The sequence below is a fragment of the Oncorhynchus clarkii genome, chromosome 12 (genome assembly GCF_045791955.1).
Source record: "Oncorhynchus clarkii lewisi isolate Uvic-CL-2024 chromosome 12, UVic_Ocla_1.0, whole genome shotgun sequence".
Classification (NCBI taxonomy): domain Eukaryota; kingdom Metazoa; phylum Chordata; class Actinopteri; order Salmoniformes; family Salmonidae; genus Oncorhynchus; species Oncorhynchus clarkii.
The window spans coordinates 56,787,330-56,798,323 of record NC_092158.1 but is presented as its reverse complement, the minus strand read 5'-3'; the positions used below and the strand labels follow the sequence as shown (position 1 = coordinate 56,798,323).

At 43.8% G+C, this 10,994-nt stretch overlaps 1 protein-coding gene and 1 pseudogene across 6 annotated transcripts in view; both read right to left on the bottom strand.

The window, feature by feature from the left end:
- Positions 1–2,173: 2,173 nt before the first annotated feature.
- Positions 2,174–7,958, bottom strand: LOC139422094 (eukaryotic translation initiation factor 4E-binding protein 3-like; annotated as a pseudogene).
- Positions 7,959–8,937: 979 nt separating this feature from the next.
- LOC139420850 (ankyrin repeat and KH domain-containing protein 1-like) overlaps positions 8,938–10,994 on the bottom strand; it is a 56,774-nt gene continuing 54,717 nt past the window's right edge. For 4 of the 6 annotated variants that reach the window (XM_071171204.1, XM_071171205.1, XM_071171207.1 and 1 more), the window contains exons 30-34: positions 10,790–10,963; positions 10,275–10,529; positions 9,890–10,089; positions 9,612–9,776; positions 8,938–9,514 (exon numbers count right to left, since the gene is read on the bottom strand). In XM_071171204.1, the coding sequence (XP_071027305.1) occupies positions 9,455–9,514; positions 9,612–9,776; positions 9,890–10,089; positions 10,275–10,529; positions 10,790–10,963 (854 nt within the window). In that variant the 3' untranslated portion in view covers positions 8,938–9,454. The remainder of the gene's footprint in view (positions 9,515–9,611; positions 9,777–9,889; positions 10,090–10,274; positions 10,530–10,789; positions 10,964–10,994) is intronic. The other 2 variants (XM_071171206.1, XM_071171209.1) reach the window with 1 other exon arrangement.

Below are 10,994 nucleotides of genomic sequence, written 5' to 3'. Positions count from 1 at the left end.
GCTTCAATGCCATACAACTCTCCTTCCGTGGCCTCCAACTGCTCTTAAATGCTAGTAAAACTAAATGCATGCTCTTTGACCGATGCTACCATTAATGGAGATGCATTCAAGCCACCCTTTGGCTAAACAGCGTTGCACACTCTTGGCATTCTCTCACCCAGCTTCATGAAGGAGTACCCACATATGCTGAGCACTTGTTGGATGATTTTCCTTCACTCTGCGGTCCAACTCATCCCAAACCATCTCAATTGGGTTGATGTCAGGTGATTGTGAGGCCAGGTCATCTGATTCAGCACTCCATCACTTTCCTTCCTGGTCAAATAGCCCTTACACAGCCTGGAGGTGTGTTTTGGGTCATTTGTCCTGCTGAAATACAAAATGATAGTCCCACTAAGCACAAACCAAATGGGATGGCGTATCGCTGCAGAATGCCACCACACATGTGGAGACCATCCGTTCACCTACTCTGGGTCTCAAAGATACGGAAGTTGGAACTAAAAATCTCAAATTTGGACTCATCATACCAAAGGACAGATTTCCACAGGTCTAATGTCCATTGCTCATGTTTTTTGGCTCAAGCAAATCTCCTCTGCTTATTGGTGTCGTTTAGTGGTTTCTTTGCAGCAATTCGACCATGAAGGCCTGATTCACGCAGTCTCCTCTGAACAGTTGATGTTGAGATGTGTCTGTTACTTGAACTCTGAAGCATTTATTTGGGCGATAATCTGACATGCAGTTAACGCTAATGAATTTATCCTCTTGAGTCTTCTTTTCCTGTGACGGTCCTCATGAGAGCCAGTTTCATCATAGCGCTTGATGGTTTTTGCATCTGCACTTGAAGAAACTTTGAAATGTACCGTATTAACTGACCTTCATGTCTTAAAGTAATGGACTGTCATTTGGCGTATTTGAGCTGTTCTTGCCATACTATGGACTTGGTCTTTTACCAAATAGGGCTAACTTCTGTATACCACCCCTACCTTGGCACAACACAACTGAAAGGCTCAAACCCATTAAGAAGAAATTTCACAAATTAACTTTTAAGGCACACATGTTAATTCAAATGCATTCCAGATGACTACCTCATGAAGCTGGTTGACAGAATGCCAAGAGTATGCAAAGCTGTCCTCAATGCAATGGGTGGCTACTTTGAAGAATCTAAAATATTTAGATTTTTTTTTAACACTTTTTGGTTAGGACATGATTCCATATGTGTTATTTCATAGTTTTGATGTCTTCACTATTATTCTACAATGTAGAAAATAGTCCAAATAAAGAAAAACCTTTGAATGAGTAGGTGTGTCCAAACTTTTGATTGGTACTGTATATATATTTGTTTTGTTGGACATAAGACTAAAAACACCAGCATATCAGCTGCAAGTGATTTTAATTTTGAAAATCTGTTTCAAAGTATTCCCACCCAGAGATATGTGATCGTATACAAATGTAAGCAAGGTTTGAAATTATTACGTTTTTGTAAAATAGGTTTGTTCGTGGGAACAAAATTGTCCTGCAGCCGAATCTAGTTGATCCCTACTCTAAACTAATTCTTTATACATTGGCAATGAGTTACTTCAAAACATACCACATAAACGCCACCCTTCTCGGGCCATTGCCATGTCTTTTCAAACAATTAGATGACTAAAACCACACAAAGCACCCTTAACTTTTTCCTTTCTTTCATTTCTTTCATTTATTTTTTTCTGCAGCTGAACAGCACACACTGTCAAAGAGCCCAGAGATTAATTGAAGAAATCTCTAGAACACCTCATACTCAGCTGCCTACCCACACACCACATATGAAAATGCAACTTGAAAATATTTGTTCCCATGAACAAAACTAATTATACATGAATTAATCCTGTAAAAACATAAAGTACCTAGTGTACAGAATAAAAAAGTACATCGGATAAGTACATCAGATAAAATCAGCAGAACAATGAGTTAACCTCTTTGGCACAGTTAGCAGACTGAATACAGCCACCCTTAAAATTTACCCAGAATTCTTCCTCTAGCCTCAGGTCAACTGAGCCTTTAACGGTTCTTGAATCATCCACCAGGATGAAACAGAAGGAAATATAAAGTGAGTGTTCTGTCCACTGACCAGTAGAGACCACCCAGTGGTCTTAACGGAAAACAATTTCTCCAACAGAGCTGGTCTGGATGAGTAGGTTCAGATGTCAATTACAAACTGGACACCATCAGCTGTAGGAACAGAAGAGAGAACACAAGTCAGCTTTGGGGCCATTTCCTTTCCTGAACTTCCAAGAAGCTATAGCCCTTTCCTGTGCATGAAACCTAAATGGAGTGGTCACAAGATATGCAGCACAAGGCTTGGCCAGCAGCTTGACATATGTTTGCTTTTCTCATGGAGCGGTTCACCTTGAAACTTGGTCTAATGCTGGTACAATTTTATTGTATTTTTTTAAACGCAAACGGACTGGTTTGCACACTAGGTGAGAGTATGGCCATTTGCCACCTCATACACACTGCACTGATGACAACAGGCCTAAGTAGCCTGCATCCTTATCTGAAATAAAGTACTTATTGACATCGGCCTTAACCAAGCCACCAGTCCGCTCCTTTTTATTAGTGAAATTTAAGGAGACAGTAAAATGAGGCAAGTTAGGAAGGCGAGACATCAGAACATATGAATGCACAATAGAGTAAATCTAGTGACAAGTGACAATGACAAGGAGATACTGTATTTTTATATTAGGATATAAACAAATGCACCATGAAACGAATGAGTGCAATTACTTAATTTACTGTCCCTGCACCACTTCTAAGAACAAAACAAGAGAGAACCTGTTCCAAGCACATACTATATCTGCTACAAAACCATGTGGGCAAGGAGTCAGGTGTTTGGGAGAGCAGGTGACCAAGAGGCCAGGCTAGGGCAAGAGGCTAGTGGGTCTCATGGGACATTCAGTAGTCACTGTTAGTATAAGGGCTTACCTGAGATGTCTTTGTTCCATCTCCTTCAGCTTGCCCAGAGGGTGCAGGGCCAACACCGCGACCCCGGTGATATGGGGGAAGCAGCATGGGGGGGGGGTGCGTGCGATTGGTATATTCCGACACTCCAGCAGGATCTTTGTCAGATGATCCTGGTTTCTGCGATAACAACCAAGGGCATAAAGTGTCTGTCTCAGAGTAAAAACACGGACAGTAGTACCAGGAGACTCTACAAAAGTCACAAGGTGCAGCAGTGTGTCTAGACCATGAGGTATTCTTGTGCACAATAGTTGTCCAAGGTGGGTTAGTGCAGGCTACATAGAAAAGGTCTGCGAGGTCTGTACTTTTCCCATTTGGCACTTTTATTTTTATTTCACCTTTATTTAACCAGGTAGGCAAGGTGAGAACAAGTTCTAATTTGCAACTGCGGCCTGGCCAAGATAAAGCAAAGCAGTTCGACACATACAAACACAGAGTTACACAAGGAATAAACAAACATACAGTAGAAAAAGTCTAAATACAGTATGTGCAAATGAGGTAGGATAAGGGAGGTAAGACAATAAATAGGCCGTGCTGGCGAAGTAATTACAATATAGCAATTAAACACTGGAATGGTAGATGTGCAGAACATGAATGTGCAAGTAGAGATACTGGGGTGCAAAGGAGCAAGATAAGTACATAAATACAGTATGGGGATGAGGTAGTTGAATGGGCTATTTACAGATGGGCTATTTACAGGTGCAGTGATCTGTGAGCTGCTCTGACAGCTGGTGCTTAAAGCTAGTGAGGGACATAGGAGTCTCCAGCTTTAGTGACTTTTGCAGTTCATTCCAGTCATTGGCAGCAGAGAACTGGAAGGAAAGGCGACCAAAGGATGAATTGGCTTTGGGGGTGACCAGTGAGATATACCTGCTAAAGCGCGTGCTACAGGTGGGTGCTGCTATGGTGACCAGTGAGCTGAGATAAGGCGGGGCTTTACCAAGCAGAGACTTGTTGATGACCTGGAGCCAGTGGGTTTGGCGACGAGTAATGAAGTGAGGGCCAGCCAACGAGAGCATACAGGTCACAGTGGTGGGTAGTATATGGGGCTTTGGTGACAAAACAAATGGCACTGTGATAGACTGCATCCAATTTGTTGAGTAGAGTGTTGGAGGCTATTTTGTAAATGACATCGCCGAAGTCGAGGATCGGTAGGATGGTCAGATTTACGAGGGTATGTTTGGCAGCATGAGTGAAGGATGCTTTGTTGCGAAATAGGAAGCCGATTGTAGATTTAATTTTGGATTGGCAATGCTTAATATGAGTCTGGAAGGAGAGTTTACGGTCTAACCAGACACCTAGGTATTTGTAGTTGTCCACATATTCTAAGTCAGAACCGTCCAGAGTAGTGATGCTAGACGGGTGGGCACGTGCAGGCAGCGATTGGTTGAAGAGCATGCATTTAGTTTTACTTGTAGTTGGAGACCACACGGAAGGAGAGTTGAATGGCATTGAAGCTTGTCTAGAGGTTTGTTAACAGTGTCCAAAGAAGGGCCAGAGGTATACAGAATGGTGTCGTCTGCGTAGAGGTGGATCAGAGAATCACCAGCAGCAAGAGCGACATCATTGACGTATACAGAGAAGAGAGTCTGCCCGAGAATTTAACCCTGTGGCACCCCCATAGAGACTGCCAGAGGTCCGGACAACAGGCCCTCGGATTTGACACACTGAACTCTATCAGAGAAGTAGTTGGTGAACCAGGCGAGGCAATCATTTGAGAAACCAAGGCTGTTGAGTCTGCCGATAAGAATGTGGTGATTGACAGAGTTAAAAGCCTTGGCCAGGTCGATAAATACGGCTGCACAGTAATGTCTCTTATCGATGGCGGTTATAATATCATTTAGGACCTTGAGTGTGGCTGAGGTGCACCCATGACCAGCTTTGAAACCAGATTGCATAGCGGAGAAGGTACGGTTGGATTCGAAATGGTCAGTAAGTAATCTATTTGTTAACTTGGCTTTCGAAGACCTAAGAAAGGCAGGGTAGGATATAAGTCTGTAGCAGTTTGGGTCTAGAGTGTCTCCCCCTTTGAAGAGGGGGATGACCACGGCAGATTCCCAATCTTTGGGAATCTTAAGACGATATGAAAGAGGTTGAACAGGTTAGTAATAGGGGTTGCCAACAATTTCAGCAGATCATTTTAGAAAGAGAGGGTCCAGATTGTCTAGCCCGGCTGAGTTGTAGGGGGTCCAGATTTTGCAGCCACGTGGAAAGCATGGTCAGCCGTAGAAAAATGCTTACTGAAATTCTCAATTATGGTGGATTTATCGGTGGTGACCGTGTTTCCTAGCCTCAGTGCAGTGGGCAGCTGGGAGGAGATGCTCTTATTCTCCATGGACTTTACAGTGTCCCAGAACCTTTTTGTGTTAGTGCTACAGGAAACAAGTTTCTGCCTGAAAAAGCTAGCCTTAGTTTTCCTAACTGCCTGTGTATATTGGTTCCTAACTTCCCTGAAAAGTTGCATGTCACGGGGGCTATTCTATGCTCATGCAGAACGCCACAGGATGTTTTTGTGAAGGTCAAGTGCAGTCAGGTCTGGAGAGAACCAAGGGCTATATCTGTTCCTGGTTCTACATTTTTGAATGGGGCATGCTTATTTAAGATGATGAGGAAATAACCAGGCATCCTCTACTGACGGTATGAGGTCAATATCCTTCCAGGATACCCGGGCTAGGTCGATTAGAAAGGCCTGCTCGCTGAAGTGTTTTAGGGAGCGTTTGACAGTGATGTGGGGTGATCGTTTGACCGCAGACCCATTACGGATGCAGGCTATAAGGCAGTGATCGCTGAAATCTTGGTTGTTAACAGCAGAGGTGTTTTTGGAGGGCAAGTTGGTTAGGATGATATCTATGAGGGTGATAATTGATTGATTGATAATTTGTGCGAGATTGAGGGCATCAAGCCTAGATTGTAGGATGGCCGGGGTGTTAAGCATGTCCCAGTTTAGGTCACCTAGCAGCACAAACTCTGAAGATAGATGGGGGGCAATCAATTCACATATGGTGTCCAGGGCACAGCTGGGGGCAGAGGGTGGTCTATAGCAAGCGGAAACAGTTAGAAACTTGTTTCTGGAGAGGTGGATTTTTTAAAGTAGAAACTGAAATTGTTTGGGTACAGACCTGGATAGTAAGACAGAACTCTGCAGACTCTCTCTGCAGTAGATTGCAACACCGCCCCCTTTGGCAGGTCTATCTTGTCGGAAAATATTATAGTTAGGGATGGAAATTTCAGGGGTTTTGGTGGTCTTCCTAAGCCAGGATTCAGACACGGCTAGGACATCCGGGTTGGCAGGGTGGGCTAAAGCAGTGAATAAAACAAACTTTGGGAGGAGGCTTCTAATGTTAACATGCATGAAAACAAGGATTTTACAGTTACAGAAGTCAACAAATGAGAGCACCTGGGGAGTAGGAATGGAGCTAGGCACAGCAGGGCCTGAATTAACCTCTACATCACCAGAAGAACAGGAGGAGTAGGATAAGACTATAAGAACAGGTCGTCTAGTACGTTCGGAACAGAGAGTAAAAGGAGCAGGTTTTTTGGGCGCGATAGAATAGATTCAAGGCACTGACTGTATCTGGTCATAAAAGGCAGGGAAAACATGTCATGCAACCCAACTCTTGAGACTGCAGTGTGTCCTGAACAAAGGGAGTAGGGAGTAGACAACATATACCTGTTGTCATACAGTTAATTCCCTCAGTTCTCTCTGAAAGGCTGCCGACTGATTCATCCTCCTCACACGCATGGCCCCAGATCATTGCTGTAAATGAGAACGAGAATTGGCCACCACGAAATTGGATGAATGCTGCTAAAATTATGGAAACAGGTAAAAGTGCATTTCATGCAATAGGACTAAGTACTGTTCATAAGTTCCTAAAAAAATGACAGAATCAGCACAGTGTTCCTGAGGTCTATCTTTAGGCACTGGTGCACAAGGCACTTTATTCTCCAAACTAGTAGCTACAGTACATTCCAGTGTGTTTTTCAATATCTGAGAAATCATGCCCCCTCAGATTTGTCCCGTTTAAACAAACGTTGTTTCTCTGTAATACTACTTGCCACATAGCAATTTTAGGAAGATGGCTTGAACTAGCCCAGATAACTATACTGAACAAAAACATAAAACAACATGCAACAATTTAAAATATTTTACTGAGTTATAATTCATATAAGGAAATCAGTCAATTGAAATAAATAAACTAGGCCCTAATCTATGGATTTCACATAAATGGGCAGGGGTGCAGCCATGGGTGGACCTTGGAGGGCATATAGGTCCGCCCACATGACAGCCAGGCCCACCCACTGGGAAGCCAGGCCAGCCAAGTTTTCCCCACAAAAGGGCTTTATCACAGACAGCAATACTCTACACCCTCCCCAGACATGTGAAGAAGCCAGATGTGGAGGTCCTGGGCTGGCGAAATTACACGTGGTCTGCGGATGTGAGGCTGGTTGGATGTGACATTGGAGGCAGCTTATGGTAGATAAATTTAGAAAAGCAAGTAATAATTAAATAACACACATTCAATCTTCGACTCAGATTTTAGCAGAAAAACATATTTTGTTTATTTTAAAATAGAGCCACCAATCATATATAGTTCAAGAGGTATGATTAGATATGCAGAAAGATATTAACATAGAATTAAGCATATGATTATGTCCGTTTCAGGTGTTGGGAAAATGTTTAGGAAAAAAACCCTCCAAAGCACCCCCCCCCCCCCCTCCAGCCATCCTTACCTACTTTGTGCCCCCCTTGGATTTTTGTGGTGCATGACGCCCCTGTTCTATATGACAAGTATTCGGCAGAATTCCGTTATTTTTGCGTAACTTACCTCCAGGAGTCGTGGAGAACAGAGTGCCTCCGGGCGTCTGATGGTAGGTGTCGGGCAGCTGAGACCAGTCTTTCGACTGCTCAAAGCTACTGGGAATAGAGCAGTAAGGTCTATACTGCGGTTACAATTAGAAGACATTGCAGAAAGTCGATGAATAAACAAATAAGTTATATAAAAGCAATTAAAAGTTCCAAAACAAAAACAGCCTGGCCAAATTATTGCAGATCAATGTCAACTCTGGCCTTTAGTCAACTAATGCTGCGCCAACTCGAAAGTATGTTTGGAAATACGGGACCGCTGGGAGACACACACCACTTCAAGATTAATATACTCAATATGCGCTGAGAGCCACGTGCAGGTGTTTATGAAAAAGCTACTGATGAGAGGCATGGTTTAGTTTCGGTGTCGCAATCACACCTTACTACTACTACTGTATGATACAACGGAGCTAAAATACATTTTACAGCTCACAATAACATTGTTGATTCAGTATGAACGGAAATGAACCAAGTCCCATGATTTAATTGTACTGTGTAAATGAGGACTAGGAAATAAAGTTTGATTAATGTCACCTATTTATTTGTCTATGTGACGTCGTGACAATGTTATTCAAAGTGTTATATCAACCAAGACGGCTTTTATTTTCTCAGATTGCATGACAGTGGTCGCTCATTAAAATGTCATTCCCAGTCAATCTTGGTTGTTTTGAAGAAGGGGGAAAAAAAAGTTACTCAAACATCTTCAGCCTTACCTGTTGAGCCATAATCCATTTAAACAGGATAACGAGATACTGTCAAAACATACTGAGTTTTTGGGTGTTATCGGGGTAGACAATTTATTGCTGGTGGGGCTCTATTGAATGTAAAATAATTGCCAGATTGCAGTCTCTTGTGGAAACTTCTTGATGCATGCAAGACAGTTGCAAGATGATAAACAGAACCCCCTGCCAGAACATGCAGTCAGTGAGTGATGACATCATCATGAGTAAACATGACACTATTAGTCTACTACTTAAACAAAGACAGACCAAGGGCACTTCAAATCAACAAGTGTCTGGAGAATTATGAGGTGTATGTCATGACGTTAATGCAATAAGAATAGAAAGGCGAAGATGGTACAGTTCCGTCTTTTTTATTGAATATTAAGGTAAATATTTCACATTAATACAGGCTACATAAAGTAGAGCCACTATACGACATGAAATGTACTCTCATTTGAACCCTTTTTAGTATGTAAACAATTATACATGTATTTACCACTCTAAAAGGTCTGACTTCTCTCTTTATGTTATCACCTAATTCTTGGGCTGAGTATAAATAGCGTACAGTCCCGTAGAGCCCTGCAGACCAAGAACAATTCATGTGGGGCTTTTAAAGTCAAAATAATGGCTATACTACGCAGAGAATGGATCCTGTTGAACAGGCAAATCGGTTTGTTCATAGACATTGGTAAACACATTACAGCCCACACTGGATTTGTCTTTTTAGTTAGGCACATCAAAATGGTGTCCAACCATCCAATTCCTCCTTTCTGGACACTCCCTAGGTTAATATCGTTGAATATTATGTAATTATCTGGTTCTCTTAAACGTGTATGAGTCTTGTTACTGGTCCTATGCTTTGATGGCCGCGTGTTTAGTTGACATGATTCAGGTGCACATTCCCAACGTGCGGGGCCCAAGTCCCAGGCCAGACCTAAAACGACAAGTTTTCCTCACTTAGCTACAAAACCACAACAGTGAGGACTGAGTAATGGTGAAAATAAGTGAAGAATGTTTATGAGAGTGCTTACCTGCTGGGAGTCTGAGTTATCTGCAGAGTTAGAGACAACCTTCATTATGGGGTTCCAGGCAGGGTCAGCGTTATGGAGCCCGTTGTACACGGGGCCCCCGGGGGCCTCTCCCATAGGTGGGTGGGGAGGAATCATCGTCCCGCCATACATTGATATTGGCAAACCCTCGAAAGGACAATAAGAGAGAGAAGTGGTAAACATTTTGTTTTTGTGATAGATCTCATAGGATCATTCGCACCAGGAGATCTTTGCACCAACTACTTAGCTGTGTCCGTTACCTTTGGGAAGTCCATAAAGTTGGTGGGCATGGGCTGATGGAAAGTGTTGGAGGGGTTCACGATGCCCGTGTCGTCCCGCTCCATGGCCTGGTGCTGGGAGAAAGCACTCTGCTCCTGCATCTGCTGGTGCATCACGTGACCGCCCATCAGGGGCTGAGACCAGCCCGACATCGCCTCTGGTGGAGGGTAAGAGGGGAGGACTGAGATTTGGGATGGTGTGAGAGTTAATTGTCATGTTAAAAAAAAAACATTTACACAGAAGACATTCACAATACATTCCAAAACCTTTACAAGAAACATCTTAAAACACTCTGAAGTTAAGACGATCAGGTCTACACCTATCCATTGTGCACTAACCCCATCCACCTTCCCCCTGAACACTCACCAGAAGCACTGCCCACTCCGAAGGACCAGATGCCCCCCTGTCCCACAGGCGGTGTGTAGCTGGCAGTGAGCATGGCATGGTTGACGGAGCCCGTCTGGCGGATACGTGCCAGGCGCTCGGTGCCGATGGGAGGGGGCACCTTGCGGTCTTGCTGGCTATTGCTGCTGGGCTTCGCCTGAATCAGAGCCGGGGTCACCATGGACGCACAGAGGGGGGACGAGCCCCCGGACGTCACAGTGGGCACTGGGGACTCACCTGAGGGAGGGGCAAAGGCTTGGCTTGTTAACTTTCCAAATGTTAGATTAATCAAATACTTAGGATAAAATCACATTAAATCATTTGATTTGGCTACATTTACTTTCATTATTTTACCAAGTGACTGTCTCGGTGTCCCCACCTTGACAGTAGACAACGAAGCTAATGTACTTTGTTTACAAAAAAACAAAAAACAGGGGGGGGAACAGAACATCTATGAAGCAACGGCCCTGTTTCCTCTCGCTGTGTTGTGTTCTTACAGGAGGTGGAGGCGCTCCAGGGGTGAGGAGAGAAGTGCTGGCGGCTGAAGGAGGGCGTGCCCACGGAGGCTGGACCCTGCAGGTACACTGGACTGCAAGAGATACTGGTGGCGAAGCTAGTCAGCGCAGCAGACGAAGAGATGGAGTTTCCCGACGGGTCCATTGGGTGCATTCCTGAAACAAAGAGTTCAACTGACCCGGTTAA